The following is a 26,097-nucleotide window of genomic DNA, read 5'->3' on the forward strand; positions in this document are numbered from 1 at the left end:
GTACCTAGACAGGACAGATAACAGAACAGGTTGTATTTACAGTACCTAGACAGTACAGAACAGGTTGTAATTACAGTACCTAGACAGGACAGGTTGTATTTACAGTTCCTAGACAGGACAGAACAGGTTGTATTTACAGTACCTAGACAGTACAGAACAGGTTGTATTTACAGTACCTAGACAGGACAGAGAACAGAACAGGTTGTATTTACAGTACCTAGACAGGAAAGAGGCAATGTCTAAGATAGCTGTATTACCGGAGAGAAGCCAATGAGAGAACTCAATTCAATACCATTTGATTTGTATTGGAGGTAGAACTGACCTTGCTGGAGATGATCCTCTGCACTTCCTCGTCAGGTGACGTGGGGGTGCTGGCCAGGTCAGGGTTGGAGTTACTGATGCTCTTGGAGCGGGCCAGGTGCAGGGTGCTGGGGCGGGCCGTTGCCCTGGACAACGTGGCGTACTGGATGGGGAGCTCGTAGGCCGGGGTGGCACCCCCTGGGTCAGGAGGAAGAGGAGGACACTGATACCAAAAGACACACTTATGCTCATTTTAGTAGTTGAGTGAGAATTCTCCAACCACAAGGTTAAATGAATCTCACACCCAAGCACATCAGAGACATGGATAGATGAAAATACTCTTCCTTGAAAGCATTGGGACTACATCATTACAGCTGGTGTGGAGAAATAGTGAATCTTCAGTGCCTGCTGTTCCATTCCTCACCAGTAGGGGGCATGGCAGGCTCAGAAGTGGGCAGGTGGAAGCAGTAGTGGATGTAGGAGGCCAGCAGGTTGTTCCTGCCATGCTGGTCCTGGTTCCCCTCCAGGTTCTTATGGATCTGGTTGACCAGCAGGGACATGGCCTCGAACGCTGCACGGCCCAGGTTCACTGAGAGATGGGAATGGGGAAAAAGAGGCAGAGATCACACCTGGGTTTGCACTTTTGGGACTGTTCCATTTATTCCATTGTACAAGGCAAGCTCAATCGAGTGTAGACGTAAATTATTTGAAAAATGTATCCTAGATCTGGGAGAACTATTTGACCAGGAGTGTTTCTGCGGGAGAGATGAGGATCTTGAAAGGGCCATGAGGGATGAGTCAATCTAAGATGGCCGCCCTCTGTAAAGTCGCCAAGCCACTCACCGATCTGTCCTGCGATGACGGGCGGGTGGACGATGAGCAGGATGAGTTTGGAGAGCAGCTGGTGGAGAAAGCGGACGCATGTGTCGAGTAGCGCCCCCCGCAGGCCGGTCATGCTGGCCTTCAGCTCACCCTCCACGTTGGCCTCACTGATGATACAGTCCTTCAGACGGAACGGGAACGAGTACTCCTCCAGGACGTAACACAGGGTGAAGAACTTATCCAGGTGGGGGTCCTAAGAGACAAAGTCACATTGGGGGGGACGGGGGTATTCATTTAATTTATAATCCCATTGACTAGAGTATTAGAGAAAGTGAGGTGAGGTGGTGTGTGTGTGTGTGTGTGTGTGTGTGTGTGTGTGTGTGTGTGTGTGTGTGTGTGTGTGTGTGAGTGAGAGAGGTAGAGAGTTACCTGAGTGTGAACTGAGGAGGCAGCTGTCACCTCCACATTGAACACCTGCTTGTGATTATCCACCCACTTCATGCCTGGAAGCTGCACCTGCAATACACACACACACTACCTACATCAAAACCCAGCCACACACAGACTATGCATGCAAACTCGTGACTTCATGAGAACTAATCATGCATGTGCTCGCACACTTACGTCAGGGGTGAGGACGGAGTAGCTGGGTGGGGGTTTCTCCACAGAGACCGGCAGACTGAAGGAACCGGTCCGTAGACGGCCATGCTGCATCAGAGGAATCCACTGTGGACACAGACAATTTAATGCACATTATTACACCACACATAAATAAAAGACACAGCACAGCTAATCACTGATGACACTTTTAGTGTTTCAAAGGCCTAAATATTAGTAGCTTGTAACGGAGGTATGTAATGGGTTGGGAAGCACCCTAAGTTGGGTCCATAGTTTTCCCTGGTCAGGTAAGTGGGAAAACCTCCGGGTCCTAGTGAAGAGTACTCACGGTGTATCCCACGGGGGTCTCCAGGGGCGTGTTCTGTTTGGGCTGACAGCTGATGTGGTAGAAGGTGAACAGGAGGTGGTGGTTGTCTGTCAGGTTGGCTGGAATCTTCATCTTCACCTCCTCATAGAACTCTGGAGACCTGAGGACAGAGAGAGAGAGAGAGATAGGTGAGAGAGGAAATGAGAGGATGAGAGGAGTGTAACAGGAAAGGTCTGGAAGGGAACAGGCTCTTACTTGTCATGGTAGATGACGGGTGAATAAGCCTCTGTAAAGAACTCAGCGCAGCTGGATTTCCCAAAGATCACCTATTATGAGAGGAGACAGTTTTTATTGGATCTATGCCCTTGTACAAAACACCCCCCTGCACCACCTTTTGCCCTCAGAGCATTCTTGATACACAAGGGAAACTGTTGAGCGTGAAAAACCCAGCAGCATTGCAGTTCTTAACACACTCAAACCAGTGCCTGGCACCTACTACTATACTCCGTTCAAAGGCACTTAAATATTGTGTCTTGCCCATTCACCCTCTGAATGGCGCACACACACACACACGATCCATGTCTCAATTGTCTCAAGGCCTAAAAATCCTTCTTTAACCCGTGTCCTCCCCTTCATCTACACTGTGGATTTCACAATTGACATCAATAAGGGATCAAAGCTTTCACCTGGTCAGTCTGTCATGGCCTAATGTTTTGTAACTCTGTATGTCCATATAGGAATTTACCAGAATCCTTCTCAGAACTGCTATGTAAATAACATGTCATACTAAATGAAATGTAACCTACGGTTCTTTAGCATTACAGTTGGAAGTCTTCCAAATTAGGTCATTTATAATTAGCTGGTTTCTAAACATCATTAATTGAATTTGACAGTTGTTTTTTTTTTTTTACATCTTATGGACTGGGAATATGTCCAATAGTTGTTTAGAAGTCTCCACAGGGCTCCTTCAATGGATTAGGACATTGTTGCCAGGGTCCCAGATTAGATTAGGGTGTGTCCTAAAGGCTCCAATTGGATTAAGAATCCACTGCACTGAGACTGAACAACACCACAGCTTTCCGACAGGAAGTTAATTATGCAGTAAAATCCCTCCTTCAGTTTGTTTTAACCATCAAAAAATGTTGTCTGTTTCCAAAAACCAGGAACTGGGGTTACCTACACTGGACATTCTTGTAGAGTGACCTACTCTTGTGGGGCACATCATATTTCACAGCATCAGGCTTTTCTTTGTGAGGGGGACGCCATTGTCCTGAGAGCACTGTGTTACAAATCTGTAGAGGTTTCCTGTTTTGTGATTGGTGGACTGGTGAAGCGGGCCAATCACTCACCGGCATGGCCAGACTGAGATCCTCTCCTGCCATGAACTGCACCTTGACAGCAATGTTCCTGACTGAGCCCTGCCGACTGCTGAAGTTCAGGCTCTGGGGGTAGATATACAGCAGGTTCCTGGAGGTGGGGAGGAGGAGGACAAGATGAGGGAGAAGAAAGAAATGGCAGTGAATTTGATTTCCATAATACAACCCGGAAGGCATAGAGGGGTCATTAGACTCTAGTTTCAGCTCAGCTAACCTCCACGCTGCGGCTGTCTGCCAACATATCCTCCCTACTGACTAAGGCACGCACCACAGGCAGCACGCATGGTCAAATCAACTATATCTGGCATGTGACTGCTTACCACATTTCTGGAACAAAAACAGAATATCTAGCCTAAATTAGAGGGTACTATTAGGTAATTGCCACAGATTTATAACAAATCAAAAAGAAATCTTAACAAATAGGCCTATAAAGTGAGAAGGATTGGGAGAGAGAAACCATGTGAGACCTAGCAGGGTGTGAGTGACCAACTCCTGTCCAAGTCAAACATGTGAAAGAACTTCCGAGCATACCAGTATATTCCGATCCAAAATGTAATTTACTTATCAAGAACATTGTTAATCCACACACTCAAACAACACAGAGCAGTGTGACATTATATTGTCATGGTCTGATGGTCAGCCCAATATAATACAGGGCCCGGTTGCATAAAACATCTTAAATGTTTCTCTTAAGGATTTACCTTAAGGAATAATGTTCCCTTACCTAAGATAATTGTTGAATGGCGTTGCAGAACCCCTCAAACGTTTCCCCATAGGTAAGGGCATACTTAAGGGGTTTTACGGTAGTTTGAAAGCATATACGGAAGAACATTTCTGGTTACCATGGAGACGACCTGATTTACTGACTGAAGGTCTTGTCAAAGAGCATTTATTTTGGGAGATTGCAAAATATAACTTACACATTCAAGACAGGAGAAACAAATAAAACATTTATTGTAGTTACCTTTTTCTCAACTTGTTTCTATTACTTTCTAAAACATCAAGCTAACTTACAGAGTAGGTAGCTAACTAGCCAGCTGGCTTTGTAGCCATTGATTGTGCACCTTCCATTGTTTAGCTAAGTAGCTAGCTAGCTGGTTGATGTTATCCTTTTGCAACCAGGGCAGAGGAAAAGATTCACCTTCACAAACGCTGTTTACATTGATATCCATACTGAATGAAGCACTTAAGGGACCTCATGGGCACCATTAACTTTTTCCACTTAATTTAAGAGAGAAATTCACCTTAAAATGTTTTGTGAATCTGACTTAAACTTGAGATGTTTTATGCAACCAGGCCCTGGTCCATATCTACCAGGACAAACAGAGACTCAGTTGATGTTAATGTAGGTCATGTGTATTTAACACCTGGAGGCCTGACAGAGTTACTCCAGAGGTTGGGATGAATGCCAAGGTCAGCCTGACTAAAGCCACAGAGCTGATCTCTGATTGGACCACGACTGAGCTAATGTTTCACAGTCATTTTGAACACCAGATATAAAAGAGTCGTATCATTACTGATATCCGAGGTGAGACAAAAAAGATACTACAGACCTGAGGCACTTAGACATACAGCTGAGAAAATGAACCCAGGGAAACGTTATAACGACAACTGAGGAGTAACAGCCTTAACAAAGCTTTAAGACAAACAGGCATAGGAAGGGGCACTGGGCGATTCTCACTAGATTTGGAGTCAATAGTCTCTCTGAAGAGACAAAGAAATAATCTCTCTATATAGCCTGTGTCCTCAGGTCAGGATGAGGGCCACACTACTCTGCCTGCTGTGTATGGCCATGTGTTTAGCAGGGATCCCAGCCAGCCCCGTCCGGAAGGCCCAGAAGAACAACCAGGCTGCCCCCATTGATGACATGAACGTGCTGATGTACGGCGTGCTGCAGTTCAGCGAGACCCTCCACCACGTCTACGAGAGCACCGATGCCAAGTTCGCTCGGATCGAGAGGTCGCTGAGGAGACATGAGGAAAGGCTGGAGAGGCTGGGCCAGGAGGCAGGCCAGGCCGCAGAGAAGGAAAGACAGATGAGACAGGTGCTAGAACAGATACAGGTGAGGAAACATACTCGTCCTGCTCTGACAAAGGTCTACTGTGAACAAAAACTTACCAATTAAATTACTGAAATGTGCATAGATCTAAGTGTGCAGAGGCTTTTTATTCCGTAGAATTTGGATCTTGCACCTTACCCACTCTGTCAGGTGTACAGTAGATATATCTATTTACTGGAGAAAACATACCCAGTCAGACACCTCAAACTAACTCTGACAGTGTCATCAATTGGTAGATGCGTTTTGAGAGGGTTAAGCATCTAAAATGATGATCATTTTGTGGATTTCACTCCACAGAGCGACAGGGCAGACAGAGATAACCCTGCTTTGCCAACAATCTGAAATCCCAGTCAGTCAGATAAGCTCTATTCCTCTGGGCTCCAACAGGGAGAGAGAGCAGCTGAACAGACAGCATTGGCTATTTGGCTGAATGGGCCAATAACTGCCATGAACCTGAGCACTCAACTATCTGGCTAGCTTTTCAACAAACACAAAGCCATGTACATATTCGTTTTGTTTACTCAATATAGATCCTAATGTTCTGAGAACAGAGGGAGTGTGAGAATGACATTGGCCAGCCAGTGTATATTGAGGCCATGTCAGTTTGAGCAGCTGGTCTGAGATCAGTGGGAGGGAGAGGATTTAAAGCCAGATGCTCTTTTCCAAGGGCCAGATGGCTGGGCTGCAGTCAGAGGCTGAGGAGGCCGAGGGCAAGGTGGCCCGGGTGGAGCAGGAAGAGGGAGAGCTTAGGACCAAGGTGATCAATCTGGAGACATTCCTTCAGAACTACCCCCCCAACAGCATACAGGAATTAAAGGTAAGGTACACTTCTCAATCACACACAGATTATGCCAAACAATCCAATGCCAACACACTCAATCGGTTCTGTTCCATTCATAAATTCATATGAGCGTGTGTGTTTTCAGGATAGGGCGTTAAAACACTCCAGTGTTCTGGAGGGCCTGCTAACATGGACACAGTTCCAAAAACAGAGCATTGAGAGTCAGAGCCAACAGTTGACCAAGCTACAGAAACTGGTGGGTATAATAGCTGAACATAATTTGAACAATTCTAAACAGAATCTGCCCATGATTGATGTAGTGATGGATGCTGTGTTTGACCAAGTTTGCTTTGTTTTTTATTTCAGAGTGAAGCCAGGAGATAGCCAGTCCTTTGTCACATCACCTGATGGTTCGACTGAATCTTAACACCAGCTACTGTAGCTACTGAAACTACACTCCATGACTTTTCCCTGGTGCTTAAGTACCCTGTCTACTCATACAAGCATAATTCACACAGAACAAAAACTCCCACCCAATAAACTGAATTACAATAACATTATATATTTATACCACTGTATTATACTTCTGAATACTTTTAATTGTGTTTAACACATGCCCTTTTTTATTGTACATGTACATGTTCTTTATTTTAATTCTAATTCATTCTTACTGCTGTCATTTTGTATATTTTGTGTGCAAATAAAAATCTGAAAATATAATTTCTGAGCTGTGGTATGATCTATGACAGTGTATAAATCTACTGACCTGTAGGTGGTGTGAGGGGTGTAGACTGACCTGTAGGTGGTGTGAGGGGTGTAGACTAACCTGTAGGTGGTGTGAGGGGAGAAGACTAACCTGTAGGTGGTGTGAGGGGTGTAGACTGACCTGTAGGTGGTGTGAGGGGTGTAGACTAACCTGTAGGTGGTGTGAGGGGTGTAGACTAACCTGTAGGTGGTGTGAGGGGAGAAGACTGACCTGTAGGTGGTGTGAGGGGTGTAGACTAACCTGTAGGTGGTGTGAGGGATGTAGACTAACCTGTAGGTGGTGTGAGGGGTGTAGACTGACCTGTAGGTGGTGTGAGGGGTGTAGACTGACCTGTAGGTGGTGTGAGGGGTGTAGACTAACCTGTAGGTGATGTGAGGGGAGAAGACTGACCTGTAGGTGGTGTGAGGGGTGTAGACTAACCTGTAGGTGGTGTGAGGGGTGTAGACTGACCTGTAGGTGGTGTGAGGGGTGTAGACTGACCTGTAGGTGGTGTGAGGGATGTAGACTAACCTGTAGGTGGTGTGAGGGGTGTAGACTAACCTGTAGGTGGTGTGAGGGGAGAAGACTGACCTGTAGGTGGTGTGAGGGGAGAAGACTGACCTGTAGGTGGTGTGAGGGGTGTAGACTAACCTGTAGGTGGTGTGAGGGGTGTAGACTGACCTGTAGGTGGTGTGAGGGGTGTAGACTAACCTGTAGGTGGTGTGAGGGGTGTAGACTAACCTGTAGGTGGTGTGAGGGGTGTAGACTAACCTGTAGGTGGTGTGAGGGGTGTAGACTAACCTGTAGGTGGTGTGAGGGGTGTAGACTAACCTGTAGGTGGTGTGAGGGGAGAAAACTGACCTGTAGGTGGTGTGAGGCGTGTAGACTGACCTGTAGGTGGTGTGAGGGGAGAAGACTGACCTGTAGGTGGTGTGAGGGGAGAAGACTGACCTGTAGGTAGTGTGAGGGGTGTAGACTAACCTGTAGGTGGTGTGAGGGGTGTAGACTAACCTGTAGGTGGTGTGAGGGGAGAAAACTGACCTGTAGGTGGTGTGAGGCGTGTAGACTGACCTGTAGGTGGTGTGAGGGGAGAAGACTGACCTGTAGGTGGTGTGAGGGGAGAAGACTGACCTGTAGGTAGTGTGAGGGGTGTAGACTGACCTGTAGGTGGTGTGAGGGGAGAAGACTGACCTGTAGGTAGTGTGAGGGGTGTAGACTGACCTGTAGGTGGTGTGAGGGGAGAAAACTGACCTGTAGGTGGTGTGAGGGGAGAAGACTGACCTGTAGGTAGTGTGAGGGGTGTAGACTGACCTGTAGGTGGTGTGAGGGGAGAAAACTGACCTGTAGGTGGTGTGAGGGGTGTAGACTGACCTGTAGGTGGTGTGAGGGGAGAAGACTGACCTGTAGGTGGTGTGAGGCGTGTAGACTGACCTGTAGGTGGTGTGAGGGGAGAAGACTGACCTGTAGGTGGTGTGAGGGGAGAAGACTAACCTGTAGGTGGTGTGAGGGGAGAAAACTGACCTGTAGGTGGTGTGAGGCGTGTAGACTGACCTGTAGGTGGTGTGAGGGGAGAAGACTGACCTGTAGGTAGTGTGAGGGGTGTAGACTGACCTGTAGGTGGTGTGAGGGGTGTAGACTGACCTGTAGGTGGTGTGAGGGGTGTAGACTGACCTGTAGGTGGTGTGAGGGGTGTAGACTGACCTGTAGGTAGTGTGAGGGGTGTAGACTGACCTGTAGGTGGTGTGAGGGGTGTAGACTGACCTGTAGGTGGTGTGAGGGGTGTAGACTGACCTGTAGGTGGTGTGAGGGGTGTAGACTGACCTGTAGGTGGTGTGAGGGGAGAAGACTGACCTGTAGGTGGTGTGAGGGGTGTAGACTGACCTGTAGGTGGTGTGAGGGGTGTAGACTGACCTGTAGGTGGTGTGAGGGGTGTAGACTGACCTGTAGGTGGTGTGAGGGGTGTAGACTGACCTGTAGGTGGTGTGAGGGGTGTAGACGTAGCGGGCAGGGAACTCCAGCACCTCCTTGGTGGGGCGCACCCTCAGGTCAGGGTAGGGCTTTACATGGAGCAGCTCAGGAGACAGGCAGTAGTGAGGAGAGTCTGGGGCAGGAGAGATGTCTATCTTCAACTGGGCTAGGGACAGAAGGAGCAGGAAGAGAGAAAAACAAGGTTACACTAGTAAACATAAAATATATTCTCTATTTAGCCTATAGAATTTGTGCAGGTGATTATATATAAACATATATGTGTGTGCTGAGGAGGTACTGTAGTAGGTACCTGTGACAGGTCTCAGTCTGCGTAGGACAGAGGACGGTCTGCGCATGTCTGCCAGAAACTTGTAGAGGTCTTCATCACTCAGCCTGTCCCCCTCCTACAGAAACAAAGATCATAGTATATTGGCACACAGACACAAACCACACAGACAGGTTACAGTGCCTATAACAAGTATTCATACCCCTTGGATTTCTTCATATTTATTTTGTTACAAAGTGGGATTTCTTTTTTTTTTATTATTATGTCAGAGATCTACAGAAAATACTCTGCAATGTCAAAGTCGAAGATAAAATCGTATAAAATATAAATGATGAAAAATATATATTGATTAAAATCAGTATTCACCTTTCTGAGTCAATACGTTAGAAACACCTTTGGCAGCCATTACAGATGTGAGTCTTCATGGGTAAGTCTCATAAGAGCTTTGCCCATCTGGATTGTGCAATATTTGCCCATTATTCTTTTCCAATTTCTTCAAGCTCTGTCAAACTGAATGTTGATCTTTGTGACAGCACTTTTTTCATGTCTTGCCATACATTTTCTAGGAGATTTAAAGGGATAGTACAACATTTTGGCAAGCAAGCCATTAAACTCTGCATTAAAATCACAATTGGCCTCATTGTGAAAACCCTGTGTGGTTTCCTTCCTCTCCAGCAACTCAGTTAGGAAGGATACCTGTATCTTTGTAGTGACTGGGTGTATTGATACACCATCCAAAGTGTAATTCACCATGCTCAAAGGGATATTCAGTGTCTGGTTTAGTTTTTTTTACCCATCTTTCTTTGCGAGGTATTGGAAATGCTCCTTGGTCTTTGTGGTTGAATCGGTGCTTGAAATTCACTACGTGACTAAGGGACCTTACATATAATTGTATGTGTGGGGTACAGAGATGAGGTAGTCATTCAAAAATCATGTTAACCCCCATTACTGCACTCAGAGTGAGTCCATGCTACTTATTAAGTGATTTGTTGAGCACATTTTTACTCCTGAAGTTATTTAGGAATGCCACAACGAAGGGTGAATACTTACATAACCAAGACATTTTATTCATTTGTATTACTTTGTAAATATTTCAATCCCACTTTGTAACGCAACAAAATGCTTAAAAAATCCAGGAGGGGTGAATACTTACAGGCACTGTACACCTGGGTAGCACAAACACACAACATTCTGACTGACCTGTTTGAAGAAGTTGGTGACTGTGAGAGTGGCTGGACGGAAGGTGGAAAAGTTACACATGTCCTCTCCTACACTCATCCGCTCAGACCCTTTCTTCCTTCTCTCGTTCCATGTTCCATGGCCTTTCCGCTCTGACAAAAAGACAAGTCATCCGTTTAGACAATAAATAACAATTATTACATACTTATTATGAAATGATGACACTTTTGTTACATCCACAATTCAACAAGAAGTGTCTGAGTGTGACTGATGTAAGGAATTCCATGTGTTTCCATGTGTATTTCCATGTGTATATTAAGAGAGAATCTGTGTGTGTGTTTGATATCCTAACTGTGATTAAACCAGGGGGTGTTTGGTAGAGGTCAGAGGTCATAAGTACCAGAGTCAGAGTCGGGGTCGGAGCGCTCCAGCCCCCCCACACTGCTGACGATGTTGACCAGGTGGATGGCCGTCCAGGCGAAGGGCATCCTGTACCTGCCCAGCCTGCTACACGACGTCTCCGCCTGCAGACGCAGCTTCTCCAGCTTCTCCTTGTGCTAAACAGAGAGAGGCAGACTGACTGGTGGGGACTAGAAACCTGGATGGGAGCTTGCGCTATCAAGGGCCTTGAGAAAAGGCCATTGCAAGGTGATACTGTAATACTTATATAATGTTTTAGAGTTAGTTGGACATTGATCTTCAGAATAGGGAATTGCAAATATTGCAGTTGTCTGACTAAGCCGAATTGAGAAATGCTGATGGCTACCCAGCTGGACAGAGTCCCATGTGCACGACCCCATACAGGCATGTACACATGCAAAGAAAAGACCAATAGAAGATAGATACTATGAACTTACTGTTACCTTTGATGAATCTGACTCTTTCATGACCATGTAGGGTTCACAGGATTCCCCTATGTCTCCCTGCTGAAGGACTTTCTCCAGCTGAAACACACACAAGACACGTGTAACGGTGAACATTGCTGACCTGACCATTATTTGCAAATGGTGCACACATGGTGCATGCACATACATTTCTAAAGCAATATATGAAATGCAAATATTGGATGCATCTTCAGAATAACTAATGTCACATTCACTAGGTAAAGACAAATAGGTCGTTGCACTTCACTGTCACCTATGTGGCAAAGCTTACAGAACTTTATCTAAAGTAAATAAGTGATATAATGCAGCCATGATAAGGTATTGCAAAGCCACTTGGCATGAATCATTCTGGTGGCTGAAGGATATTCCACTGATTTGTCTGGGATGGTCTGCTCAAATACAGTTTACACAGCAAATTGGCCAGTGTTACCTTGTATTGATTGACGGTGTTACATAAGAACCCCAGTGTTGGGTGTTAATAATACCCAGTGTTGGGTGTTAATAATACCCAGTGTTCTATTGAAGGTAGATTTTAGGATTTTTTTTTCACTTGATTGATTAATTAGTCTTGTGCTACACAAAGATAACATACATTTTTCTAAACTAATCCAACCTGTTAGTTGGACTTATTGCACCCGTTACTGAAATGATTGTTCCAGTTTAGATGGTTAAGGTAGTGTCATATCTTAGTCCTCCTGACCATGGCAGTCATTCTGAATGCAGGTTGTGGGTGAAATCCAACATTTTGAAATGTTGGATATCTCCACTCTAGCTTGATTCCAATGGAAATTACACCACTTTGCAAGCCAGCTTAATTTGACTTTGAATTTGCAAATAAAACTCAAAGAATAAAAAGGAAAGTTTTACATCTTCCTAAGTCTAAGGGTGGTTTAAACCTTCCAGACTTGGAATTGTATCAACTCACCACACAAGTCTTCTTATTGCGACATATAGTTAAATGCACTACAGAGGAACAATGGGTACATATTGAAGATGCGCATGCTTATCCCCAGAATCTTTTCATGTGTCTATTTTCAAAGGATAAAGCTGAGAACATTAAAGCAGCAATACATAGATTTTTGGGCAACCCGACCTAATTCACATGGATATGTCATTCTCATTGAAAGCAACTCTAAGAAGCGGTAGATCTGTTCTATGTGCGCTATTTCTATGCTGACTGTACTTAAGTTTAGTTTTTGCGTCTTTTTTACTTTTGGTTTTGTACACCAGCTTCAAACAGCTGAAAATACAATATTTTTGGTTATAGAAAATATATTTCACAGCGGTTTAGATGGTACAATGACTATCTACACTATACTTGTTTGTTTTGCCACAAACTGAAATTATGTGAACTTTTAGAATTTTTGCAAACAGGAAACAACTTCATAGTTAAAAACACTATAACAATATAGAAGAAAATGAAATGTATTCTACAAGAACCAAAATCACAATCCTATGGAACAATCCGTGGATAGCTTTCATAATTCACTGATAAATTGGTCCACATGTAAAACATTTTTACATTTTTTTTTTAAACATTTTAGTCATTTAGCAGACGCTCTTATCCAGAGCGACTTACAGTAGTGAATGCATACATTTCATACATTTTTTTCCCCCCCCCGTACTGGTCCCCCGTGGGAATCGAACCCACAACCCTGGCGTTGCAAACACCATGCTCTACCAACTGAGCCACACGGGACCAAAACTAAAGGCATAAAAACAGTAAATGACTTGGTAATAGGAAATCAATGTATTTCCATTACAGAATTAAAAAGCAATTTTGGACTGACCAGTGAAGATATTTTCAAATACATGCAACTCAAGTTAAATATCACAAAGTTTCGATTTGAAATCATTTGGAGATCAGAGCAATCTTGAGGGAATCCTATTTGAGTCAGAAACGGATATAAATATAAGATATACAAAACCTTGCAGAGCCTATCCAAAATATAACTGATATTGGCACAAGTTGGAAGGAATGTTGGAACATCACTAAATTACAGTTCATGAAAATGTACGCTTAATCCAGTATAAACTAATGTATAGAATTTATTATACAAGAGACAAAATTCACAAATTCTACAGTACAACGGCAGAGTCATTTCTTAATTTTACAACGGGTAGGTCTAATCCTGAATGCTGATTGGTTAAAACCGCATTCCAGCCGGTGTCTATTCCACAAGTTGCCTCTGGCTAAATCTATGATGTCGAAATACCTTTATACTCTGACTGTGCAATCCACTGTCTCATCAGCCCAGCCAGGCAACTTATAAACTTGATCTCCAATATAAAAAGCATCTAGACATTATCTCATTTCTTTTAGAGTAACATTTTGTTTTCAGCAGCAGAGATTTGTATAAACCTTGCTGTCTGTGTCTCCGACATTTGCAACATTGTTTTAATATTCAAATTCGATCTCCTACTGTCCCATAGTAATGAACGAGTCGGGACGAGACAGACAGGCAGGCAGCGTTTCTATGCAAGTCAAAATCATAAATCAGCTGGCATCATTTTTATGGATATTTACAAAAATAATTCAATTGAAAAAAGGTCAAATGGAACACAGCTAATTTGCAGTCTTTCCAGCTTCAGTTTGAAGTGATTGTGTTACTATAGCTGTGTTGTTGGCTAGCTCCTCTGAACAACAGTGTCCTGACGAGTGAGCACATTTTCTATGCCAGGCGAATTCACGCATCATTAGCTCATTGTTATGGATGCATCTAAATAAATGGTCACTAGAAAACAGCTTAAACAAATGCAGCTACTTTGCTGTTTTTCTGGCTGCTCCTTTTTGACATGACTGCAAGTTAGCCATAGTTGGCTAGCTAGCAAGCAAGCAAGCGATAAGAACGTTGCCAGCCAGTATGGCAATAGAACATTTATAACAAACAACTGGGTCGCGTTCAAAGATATGGTGTCATTGATGTTTGTGTGCGTCTGTACGCTGTCGTTTGTATGTGTATGTTTTGTAAAAACAAAATATTTATTGTACCCCAAAAATATTTGACTTGTACACCTGATGTGGCCTGTAAATCATGAATTGCAGGCCACTGTATTAGGGTAAACTAGGCCCTCAAAATAAGGCTTATAAAATATGGATTGTCTTGTCTTAAAAGAATGTAATTTTAATGATAACATATTCGCTTGGGATCTCACTTAGTGAAGGCAACAGGACTGAAAATGAATGAATGCAACAGCCATGTCTCTGTAACTAACAAATACAGTCATGGGTGGTAACTCTACAACTCACACGAAAGGTAAGGCACACTGGGAAATATGCAAATAAGGCTTTACACTAAGCAAAGTGTTAATTTCACACCGAAAAGTGTGGACCCGTATTGACACTGGAAGAGAGTTAAATTTAACACTGTGTTTATTTAACTGCGGAAAATTTGCTGTGTAATTCAGTTCACACCTAAAAAACATTGTGGTAGGTGGATCGAAGATACAAAATCTTTTATCTGTAACAGTTCATATGGACAGGACTAGGGGTTTTCCCCTGAACATGTGACCAGACCAAGAAAAAGTCCTACAGAGAGTCAGTAGTTTGTAATGTGACGTAGAGCCTTCTCTGGACTCTCTGTATGTGCCCCCCCTAGTGGCCCTATGTCCAGTACCTTGATGACCAGGAAGATGTCTGCAGAGGGGTACGTGATGGAGAAGATGGCTGAGCGGGCCAGGGTGGAGATGGCTGTGTGGGGCGTGTGGAGACGCAGCAAGCCCTTCATCTGATCTGAGTTCAGGTCAAAGTGGAAGTCCTCTGAGATCTGGGAGGGGGAGGAGATGAGGAAATGTACGTCATGGGATATTAATTATGTTTTGACTCTGAGATTTAAAGCACAAGACCTTTGAGGCATAGTAAGAGCTAGAATAATGTAATCAGTCAAAGCTTGAGCTCAGCATGACATAAGCATAATATGATCATTCAAAAATAAACATGCTGTATATGTACAGTCTAAACATTTCTAGAAAACTCATGGGTACCTTTTTCTTTTCCTTGACATCATAGAGAGCAAGAGTCCCAAATATTGGCTCAATTTCTATTTCAAATCTGTAGGGGGTTCAAAAAGCACAACATGTGTTTGGATGAGAAGGAAATATGACTGATAAATTAATAAAATGGCAAAATGTATTTACTATTGTGCTAACCTGAACTGTGACTCTTTACATTAGTGTGAAAAGGGTATAAGTGAAAGAGTGACCGACAAGGATCATTTTAGGAACGATAAGGACAGACAGATGGTCACTCACTTGAGGGACAGACACTTGACCATGATCCTCTGACCACAGTGTTCTTTGGGGACCTCTGGGACAGAACATCTCTCCACAGCCTCATCCTGTCAGACAACACACACATAGCCGTGAGAACATAAACACGACGGCAACATTTACACAGCCAGACGCCATGGCAACGTTGACACAGACACCACAGTAGTGTGTACACAGACATAACGAAAGAGGGAGAGAGCGTGAGAAGGAGACAGAGGCAAGAAGGGCTGGGCAGTAAACGGTATACCGGTATTGATGCACGGACCGGTTTGGGCGTTTACTTTACCTTCTTTAACGGTATTTGAATGTTTTGTTTGTTAAATGTGATACGCCGTGTGTCACTCATGGAGCACATTTGTTGTTCTTCGACCACAAGACACTTATGTTCCGTCTGCATGGTCAATGCAGCACATGCAAAAAATGTTATTGAGGACATACACATATTTTTTTACTTCACCTTTATTTAACCAGGTAGGCTAGTTGAGAACAAGTTCTCATTTACAACTGCAACCTGGCCAAGATAAAGCAAAGCAATTCGACACATACAACAACACAGTAACACATGGAATATACAAACATACAGTCAATAATACAGTAGAAAAAGTCTATATACAGTATGTGGAAATGAGGTAGGATAAGGGAGGTAAGGCAATAAATAGGCCACAGTGGTGAAGTAATTACAATATAGCAATTAAACACTGGAGTGATAGATGTGCAGAAGATGAATGTGCAAGTAGAGATACTGGGGTGCAAATGAGCAAAATAAACAAATACAGTATGGGGATGAGGTAGTCGGATGGGCTATAAACAGATGGGCTATGTACAGGTGCAGTGATCTGTGAGCTGCTCTGACAGCTGGTGCTTAAAGTTAGTGAGGGAGATATGAATCTCCAGCTTCAGCGATTTTTGCAGTTCGTTCCAGTCATTGGCAGCAGAGAACTAGAAGGAAAGGCAGCCAAAGGAGGAATTGGCTTTGGGGGTAACCAGTGAAATATACCTGCTGGAGAGCGTGCTACATGTGGGAGCTGCTATGGTGACCAGTGAGCTGAGATAAGGTGGGGCTTTACCTAGCAAAGACTTGTAGATGACCTGGAGCCAGTGGGTTTGGCGATGAGTATGAAGCGAGGGCCAGCCAACGAGAGCGTACAGGTCGCAGTGGTGGGTGGTATATGGGGCTTTGGTGACAAAACAGATGGCACTGTAAAATACTGCATCCAAATTGTTGAGTAGAGTGTCGGAGGCTATTTTGTAAATGACATCGCCGAAGTCGAAGATCGGTAGGATAGTCAGTTTTAAGAGGGTATGTTTGGCAGCAGCATGAGTGACGGATGCTTTGTTGCGAAATAGGAAGCCAATTCTAGATTTAATTTTGGATTGGAGATGCTTAATGTGAGTCTGGAAGGAGAGTTTACAGTCTAACCAGAAACCTAGGTATTTGTAGTTGTCCACATATCCTAAGTCAGAACCGTCCAGAGTAGTGATGCTGGATGGGCGGGCAGGTGTGGGCAGCGATCGGTTGAAGAGCATGCATTTAGTTTTACTTGCATTTAAGAGCAGTTGGAGGCCACGGAGGGAGAGTTGTATGGCATTGAAACTCTCTGGAGGTTAGTTAACACAGTGTCCAAAGAGGGGCCAGAAGTATACAGAATTGCACAGAATTTAGCAGATGTTATTGCGGGCGTAGCAAAATGCTTGTAATGACAATGTTGATGACAGCGATGTGTTTTCTATTTGCTTCTTAATATAAATTAACTAGTGTTCCAGAATTACACTATTAGTTTGTGTTTCTTACATCTGCAAACAGCTCGTTTATCTTTTCTTAGCACGTTCGGGCCATATTTGTTTTAGTCTTTAATGCTATTCACTAGTTAGCTGGCTAATAAATGCACTGAGTAAGAACAAACATAACTAGCTATACAGCCTGACAATACCAGTGATGGTGTATACCTAAATCAGTATGTTGTCTGTGCAACAGTATCTTCTAAATCAAAGAGGAATAAGCAAAGCATGAATGTTAACTACATGAAGTAGCTAAAATAAAACGTTTAACGTAGCCAAAGATTATAGGGTCCCCTAGGAAACACTTATCAACAATTTGGTTCCTACTCCGTCACAATAACTCCTCCCTGGCATTTTCATTCGTTGTCATGTTAAACAACACTGTATTCAAAGTGCCACTATCATATTCTAACTATAGAATAATCATTTTATTTCCATGATTCCAACAGTTCCCGAGTGGCGCAGCGGTGTAAAGCACTGCATCTCAGTGCAAGTGGCGTCACTTCAGTCCCTGGTTCAAATTCAGGCTGTATCACATCCGGTCGTGATTGGGAGTCCCATAGGGGGGCGCACAATTGGCCCAGTGTCGTCCGGGTTTGGCCCGGGGTAGGTCGTCATTGTAAATAAGAATTTGTTCTTAACCGACTTGCTTAGTTAAAAAAAAAAAATGTTTTTTTTTATTTTTATTTTTTAAAGTTCACACAAGTGCAATTGTAACATTTTGTAAAAAATAAGGCCTAGATTGTTTGCCCATATCATGCAGCCCTATGTGGTAGAGTGGAAATTCTCAAATGAGTGCAGAAATTGATGGAAATAAATGTTGGTTGAAGTTGAATAGAACAGTATAAAACAAACAATCAGAATGGAGAAAGACCCATTGAAATCACTTAGAATGCACAGTGCATTCAGAAAGTATCCAGACCCCTCGACTTTTTCCACATTTTGTTACGTTACAGCCTTATTCTAAAATGGATTAAATTCCTCATTAATCTACACACAATACCCCACAATGACAAAGCAAAATCAGATTTTTTTTTTTTTACTTTATTGTAAATTTCCAATAAATGAAATATCACATTTACATAAGTATTCTGACCCTTTACTCAGTACTTTGTTGAAGCAACTTTGGCAGCGATTACAGCCCAAGTCTTCTTGGGTATGACACTACAAGCTTGGCATACTTGTTTTAGGGGAGTGTCTCCCATTTATTCTCTCCAGATCCTCTCAAGCTCTGTCAGGTTTGATAGGGAGTGTTACTGCACAGCTATTTTCAGGCTGGGCCACTCAAGGACATTCAGAGACTTATCCCGAAGCCACTCCTGAATTGTGTTGGCTGTGTGCTTAGGGTCGTTGTCCTGTTGGAAGGTGAACCTTCACCCCAGTCTGAGGTCCTGAGCAGGTTTTCATCAAGGATCCTTCTGTACTTTGCTCCGTTCATCTTTCCCTTATTCCTGACTAGTCTCCCAGTCCCTGCCGCTGAAAAACATCCCCACAGTATGATGCTGCCACCACCATGCTTCACTGTAGGGATGGTGCCAGGTTTCTTCCAGATGTGACGCTTGGCATTCAGGCAAAATAGTTCAATCTTGGTTTCATCAGACCAGAGAATCTTGTTTCTCATGGTCTGAGTCTTTTAGGTGCCTTTTAGCAAACTCCAAGCGGGCTGTCATGTGCCTTTTACTGAGGAGTGGCTTTTGTCTTGCCACCCTAACATAAAGGCCTGATTGGTGGAGTGCTGCAGAGCAGGTTGTCCTTCTGGAAGGTTCTGCGATCTCTACAGAGGAACTCTGAAGCTCTGTCAGAAGGACCATCAGGTTCTTGGTCACCTCCATGACCAAGGCCCTTCTCCCCCGATTGCCGTTTTGCCTTGGTGGTTCCAAACTTCTTCCATTTAAGAATGATGGAGGCCACTGTGTTCTTGAGGACCGAAAATGCTGCAGAAATTGTTTGGTACCCTTCCCCAGATCTGCACCTCGACACAATCCTGTCTCAGAGCTCTACAGACAATTCCTTCGACCTCATGGCTTGGCACTGTCAACTGTGGGACCTTTTTTAGACAGGAGTGTGCCTTTCAAAATCACATCCAATCAATTGAATTTACCATATGGGGACTCCAATCAAGTTGTAGAAATCTCAAGGATTATCATTGGAAACAGGATGCATCTGAGCGCAATTTCTAGTCTTATAGCAAAGGGTTTTAAAATGTATGTAAATAAGGTATTTTGTTTTTTTATTTTTAATACACTTGCAAAAATGTCAAAAAAACTGTTTTCTCTTTGTCATTATGGGTTATTGTGTGTAAATTGATGAGGATTTTTATTGTTTATTTAATCCATTTTAGAAGGCTGTAACGTAACAATGTGTTGCCACCCTAAGGTCACACACTGCTCAAAGCAAATGTAGAACTTTTATTATTCAAAAACATCAAATAACATCAAATACCCTAAAAACATTATATATTTTTCAAATACCTTAATATTATATTTTGGCCATATCGCCCAGCCCTCGAGGCAAGATACGCAAACAGATGGTCACACATGGCTGAGGAGAAGGCCATGGTATTGTACATCCACTTCATTGATGTGCTTCAATGTCTATGGTGGAACTGCCTGATTTTTAGCAATAGAATCTACATGTAATTAACTTTTAAACTTTTTTTTTTATATAATTAAGTTTTGATATCGCTTCCGTAGCTTTCTATGTTATAGCTATATCATTCTACACAAAGTCGGCTAGCACTTTAGCAACACATGCTGACAAACAACTGAGCTGAACAGAAGTGAATATTGTATGGATGATAATATTATTATTATTTGGGACAGACCTCGTCGGGAGGAGGGAAGAGCCCCAGCAGGTCAGAGTGGCGCCCCTGCAGGCGGGCCTCAGCGTTGCGGCGGTCCATGTCCTCTGCAGCCGTGCGCTCCAACACCGAGGGCAGCAGGGCGTCCGGCGACGAGTTCTTCAGGTCAAAAATACTGGAGGCCCAGCTACCCCGGGGCGTGTCATCCAGAGAGACTGACCGCCGTTTAGCATCGTCCTGGTCATCCTGGCGGTCCGTGGCCGCAGCCTCGTCCAGTTCAAAGGTCTGCTTAACCAGCCCTCGCTGCCTCTCCCTCTGGCGCTCAGAGCTGTGGGGGGTGTGGGTTGTACTGTAACGCTGATACCTACAGACATGACAAAATACATGATCCTCATCTTTAAATCACAGAGATAATGCACATCATGGGCACCATTGCAACCAAATCAATTGTAAATCAATGTGGATAAAGGAATGGAAAAGAGGGAGGCATGGCACACATGATAGAGGGACACTGACTTCCTCTGAATGATCAACCAGTCATCTGTGTAGACACCCAAGGCATCTCTCACTCTTGGGTCAAATGTGCTGTGGAAAAAAAACATGAATTATATAGTATGACATAAATATTACAATGGCATAGGAAAGGTACAGGGTGTTCTGCCTGTCCAGTAGCATGATAATGCTGTGTAAAGAAGTCCTAGTTATGCGAGTGAGCATGTGTGTCAGTCTTACCCTCTAGATTATTTTCTAGACGGGGCACAAAGGAATTCAACGCAACATCCAGGCCCCTGTCTCCAAAATTACCATTTGAAACCCATTGAAGCCAAACTCTTTTAGGCAGGTGGAAACAGAGCTAAGCAAGGGGACATAATGCTAGGGGAAACACTGGTGTGTGTACTGTACATAGTATGTGTGTTAGAGTGACTCACTCCTCCTCGGGCAGAGGGGGCTCCAGTGTAGTACACTCTCTGTCCTGCAGGAGGAGCTCCAGGTCGTCTGGGGGGAACTCCATCAGCTGTCTGAGGGGGCCAGGCTCCGCCCCAGGGGCGTGGCTACTCACATACTCCTCATAGTCCACAGGCTCCACCACCTCGGTCAGCGGCACCTGACAACCAATCAATCAATAACACACAACAATCAATACCTGAGGTGCATTCAGTTTGCGGAACAGTTTGTACTGAACGACACGTTTTCTTGAACAGACTGAGATAGGTTTGCTCCGTTCGGTGGGTGTGCCTTGAAGCAATGAGTGACATATTTAAAAGGGCAGCGGTGCATTTTGAACCTCAACTGGTCATTCAGTACACCACCGTTTCTGCTCAATTTAACCGTTTTTATTACTGAACGCAGCCCTGGAGATGCATTATATTCATACATCTAGACATTCCACCAGGACCACACAAGCTACAGGCCACACCGAGATAGTGAGCAAAGAAAAAAATATGGATAATATGAGTGATTAAGCCTACGTCACATACTTTAGACACACTTTTTTATGTAACCTTTATTTAACTAGGCAGGTCATATACATAGACACTGGCTCCACTTCAGTGAGAGCACTGCGGAGATAGCCTTTTTATACACAAACAGATGACATCCTAAGTGGTTGATGACCTTCTTAAGTTGTTTGTTTCCAAAGCAGTAAATTCAACTCATCCATAGAAAGTCCATCCTCATCTTTGACCAAAGACAAGGTGATATACCTAAAAACATAAAACACACTGCTACTTACAGGTTGGTGTGCTCCTCGTTTTTTGGACAGCTGAGGGGAGCCATACTCTCTGGATACCTGCTTCCTGACCTCTGCAGCCACCGTCCTGTCAGACACAGAAAGGAAACGGTAGAGCACAGTTACGCTCAAACAGTGGAAAAGCTGTATCTTCAGGAAGGCAAACAGAAACAAGTCTAGACATAATAAATACCAGAACAGAAATCATTCTGTCACTGGATAAAGACGGTTAACTTGAGAACTGATTTGATGCCCAAACTTGCACACGTTAGCCTCAGATTCATATGCAAATATGCTCCATAATCTAGATACTCAGCTAAAATCTCTCCAGCGAGGTGCCAAAAATCTAATTGCCTCCCCATTATCATGCACATGCAAATAAGCCAATTAACATAGGCTAAACAAAACCCTTGCTGCTGATAACCCAGAGTTAAACCTATTACATTTTGCTTATTGCTGCTTTAAACCATTCTGAATATGTAGGCTCCTCCCAGACATAATGCTAGATGGATGTGTTTTATACATAATTATGAGCCTGCCTTAGATTTAATAATAGCTTTCCAGTTTTGACTTCTTATCAGATGTGAGCAGCCATGTATGCTATCCATTCTCTCCCCACTACCCAGTCCCAAGCAGCTGGTACTAGAAGCAGTGCTGAATGCCAGCAGCTGTTGTGAATGGGAGTCAAGCCGGATCTGTGGGAGAAGAGAGGAGCGGTGGCTGGGCCTAATACAGAAACCAGGCAGAGAGCCATAACGCTCTCCCTGCCCCTGGCCTGGGCCTTTATGGACCAGCAAATGGGGGGCTTAGAGAGGGGGACAAAGTCAAACTAGGCCCCCAATCCTCTCAGAGACACAGCATGCAGCTGCTCTTCCACAAACTTAGAACGGACTGGTCATCTCATTCCCTCTCTCACAGACACGTACAGTTGCACGCACATATAACGCTTCCGAAATTCCCTGGGCACGGTCGCTGTGGTCAAACGATGTCTTCATTCCACACGTTAAATGCTACTGCTCTCTGCTTCAAAAGGAGATCCTCAAATGTAATTTCCCCCCCATGACATACTACACCCCCCCCATCTCTCAGAAATAACTCTGCTACCCCAAATCACACAACCCGTTCAAGCTGGAAGTCTACAACAATCTTTTGACAGAGGCGTCAGTCACAACAATATGTTTGTGATAGTGTTATTCTGCCGTTAAAATGTGCTACCTTCTCCAATCCTCACTTTAAACAGGATAAAGGAAAAGCTATCGCCTCCAAGGGTAATAGACGGAACACCCCGTCACACCCTTTCCTGCATCCTGAACCGATACAATGGACTGGCTCCCACTGGGGAGAGAGAGAGAGAGAGGACTGGACAATAACAGAGTTGGAGAGAGGAGAAACTGTAGCAATGATTAGGCCTAAGCTGTTGATTTCAGCACTCTACTCACTTACTACTAAGTTAGGCTATAGCCTAGTGGTAGGTTAGCTGATACAATTTGAACTAGTAGTCTTGCAGTCAACATTCTGAGGGCGCAGCACCATTCACCATTAGCTGGGCTAACTCAATATGATAATCATGTGAGACTGAGAAATATGCGTACATACCATGGTGAGTATAATAAGTCTGGCTGGCCCAGTCGGAGAGTCCTAATAGGAGATACAAGGTATGGGCCTGTTGTGGTGTTGTTAACTGTTTCCTACTGGACTGCTGACATTCCATGATGTCATTGAGATTTCCTCCCTGTTGGTTTTGATGTGACATGTTCACCTGCATGTCTCTAATCAAATATCCAGACTGCTCTCAGGAGCCTCCAAGGGCCACGCACCCATAATATGAAGGAGGTTCTCAGACGATTCTATGAAGGCTGCAAGGTGAACAGCTAGGCTAGTGCTTTTTTTCTGAAAGTGTGTGTTTGTGTGTGACGGGGGGCGGAACGACACCTGCTATTAGCATGTACTACCATGTATTGTCTATACCCAGCCACCATACAACACGCAATCAATGGCTAGCATGCCGTTCCCTGGTCAAGGCTTTGAGGAACACAAGTATGAACTCAACAATGGTGGAACTGGAAAATTCATCATGTCATGCAAGGTGATATTTCAGCTATAGGTCTGATCTAACTCTGTGGATAATAATAAAGATACTGTCCTCAGCTACTTTACTTTCCCACAGGAAAAGAAGTTACTCCATCTTGCCTACTTCTGTTGTCATTGTGTAGCAGAACTCCATAAGAACGAGACGTTTCAGTTCCATCTACAGACCTACCCCCAGGAAGAGATCTACACAGTCTGATTTGAACTAGGAGTGACCGCAAAGAGGATCAAGATGAGTTCATTTGCAGCGCAACAATATTAGTGTAACCTAACCCACGCCTTGTTATCCCACAGGTCGACGGGGAAGCCAATTCAACGGCTGGTATGAATAGATAACTACTAATTATAGTTTTATATCCGTTTTACTTGGGGCTCCTCAAGATAATGTAAAATAAAGTAATGTAGGTAACGAGCAGGCAACATGTTTGATGGCTCGACTGTCAGCCTAATAGCAAAAGGATAGCTGTGATCTAGTTTTGTGTGTACAACAAAGAAACAATCGCAAGGTATGAAAAATCGTTTTAGTTTTCTAAACAATGGCAGGGTGAATGATAAATTCACATTTAATTCGAAGCCCATATGCTGAACAATAGACTAGCCTCCGTCTGTCTCAGTTCCTATTCAGTCTGCGCGGTTTACGATCAGCGATACCCTCAAATCCTGCACTACCCGGTCTGTCCGTCATGTCACGCGAACTAGCTGTCCTACAGAGTACATACAAATTATGAGTCTCACCGATTAATTTTGTGAGCAAATGCCCTCCTCTCGTTGGTTGAAGATGCCATTTCGCGTCCCCGTTTAGTGTAGTCTTCGAACTATTCTCTCACACTCCTGCACTTCGATACTGTTGTCGTCCTGCTGGAGTTCGCTTCCTTGTACACCACGCTACGGCGCCTATCCCAGTGGTCCTCCTAGTGGTTGGGAGCAGAAATACAAGGTTGTATGGGATCGTCCGCAGTGCAATTCTCACCTGACCGGTTTCAGTAACGCTGTCACACGCCCGAGAATGGCCCATATCCTCAACAGTTAGGGTTTCATTCGTGTGAAAATTGAGGACGTTTGCTGAACAGCGAGACCTACTTTAGTTCAACATGTATACCAAGTGAAAAACATAATGTCAAAGCCCGTAGGTGTGTTATCTGTTGACAGATTTGTTGTCCTCGCTACCTGTCAAAACAAAAGCAAAACACTACAATGAATGCATAAATTCATAAATCACACTGCATATATTACAGGCCTAAAATACGGATATGGATCTGCAGTAGGCCATTTTTGTTGTTACTTGGCACCAATTGGTGAAATCTGCAGTGATGCAAGTAGGCAGGTGCAACACAGCAGGCAGGTGGCACCTGAACAAGGTCAATATTTTTTAGGTCAAGGAGGTTGAAGAGGATGGTAGGCTATCAAGCAATGCTATCAAGAGAAAAGGTAGTGTTGTGAAGTACTAGGCTAGCCGGCTAGGGATTAAATAGGTTTATAGCCTACTGTTCAACTGCTAGGCTTTTTTCAGCCAATAGACCTAGGCCTGTGTCAACCAGGCTGTGGTCTGATTCCTATTTTCCTCACCCAGCGGTCAACTAATCCAATTGATGAAAAAAATAATCTGCCTTTTACCAGGGAGGGAGCCATTTCATTCGTCATTTGGTTAAGTAGATCTAATCCTGTTAATTCTGTCTGGCATGCGCCTACAAGGTCTATCGAAGAGGATGTGTACTGGCCCTTTAATTCAGCGGTGATACATTGTGGTGTGATAATTTACACCTTTTAAATTATTTGTCTACCTCGATCATGTTGTGTGCTTTAAAATAGTCTTCACACTACACAAGGATAGTGTGTTCATATTTGGGATGAATATGTATTATGATCATATGCCCATCCCCTAAACAGTTAGTTCCTCTAGGTGTATCTCTACAGCAGCATCATATGTTTACCTCACATTCATATTCATAACACGCTCAAGTATTTCATGTTTATTCCATTATCCACTCTTGGAGGGAATCTATGTAATATACTGTATCACATTTCCCACGTCACGTCAACCAGGAGTCAAAATGCTGCCTCTCCCTTCAGCAAGTGTGCTTTACTAGCTGTTGACCAGCAGAGGGAG

The 26,097-nt window shown here is 43.9% G+C and overlaps 1 protein-coding gene across 6 annotated transcripts in view; it reads right to left on the reverse strand.

Annotated features, from left to right (window-relative positions):
* Nucleotides 1-24,908, reverse strand: part of LOC115171232 (dedicator of cytokinesis protein 7) — a 44,628-nt gene extending 19,720 nt beyond the window's left edge. For 2 of the 6 annotated variants that reach the window (XM_029727838.1, XM_029727837.1), the window contains exons 1-21: nt 24,726-24,908; nt 21,906-21,990; nt 21,103-21,278; nt 20,690-20,758; nt 20,198-20,537; nt 15,577-15,662; nt 15,310-15,376; nt 14,943-15,092; nt 11,305-11,385; nt 10,842-10,998; nt 10,463-10,593; nt 9,287-9,380; nt 8,980-9,142; nt 3,397-3,514; nt 2,303-2,373; nt 2,069-2,207; nt 1,747-1,848; nt 1,552-1,638; nt 1,144-1,375; nt 725-889; nt 323-498 (exon numbers count right to left, since the gene is read on the reverse strand). In XM_029727838.1, the coding sequence (XP_029583698.1) occupies nt 323-498; nt 725-889; nt 1,144-1,375; nt 1,552-1,638; nt 1,747-1,848; nt 2,069-2,207; nt 2,303-2,373; nt 3,397-3,514; nt 8,980-9,142; nt 9,287-9,380; nt 10,463-10,593; nt 10,842-10,998; nt 11,305-11,385; nt 14,943-15,092; nt 15,310-15,376; nt 15,577-15,662; nt 20,198-20,537; nt 20,690-20,758; nt 21,103-21,278; nt 21,906-21,990; nt 24,726-24,775 (2,739 nt within the window). In that variant the 5' untranslated portion in view covers nt 24,776-24,908. Of the gene's footprint in view, nt 1-322; nt 499-724; nt 890-1,143; nt 1,376-1,551; nt 1,639-1,746; nt 1,849-2,068; nt 2,208-2,302; nt 2,374-3,396; nt 3,515-8,979; nt 9,143-9,286; nt 9,381-10,462; nt 10,594-10,841; nt 10,999-11,298; nt 11,386-14,942; nt 15,093-15,309; nt 15,377-15,576; nt 15,663-20,197; nt 20,538-20,689; nt 20,759-21,102; nt 21,279-21,905; nt 21,991-24,725 lie in introns of all 6 variants that reach the window. The other 4 variants (XM_029727835.1, XM_029727836.1, XM_029727832.1 and 1 more) reach the window with 3 other exon arrangements.
* Between the last annotated feature and the right edge of the window lie 1,189 nt (nt 24,909-26,097).

This window comes from Salmo trutta, chromosome 32 (genome assembly GCF_901001165.1).
Source record: "Salmo trutta chromosome 32, fSalTru1.1, whole genome shotgun sequence".
NCBI classification, from domain to species: domain Eukaryota; kingdom Metazoa; phylum Chordata; class Actinopteri; order Salmoniformes; family Salmonidae; genus Salmo; species Salmo trutta.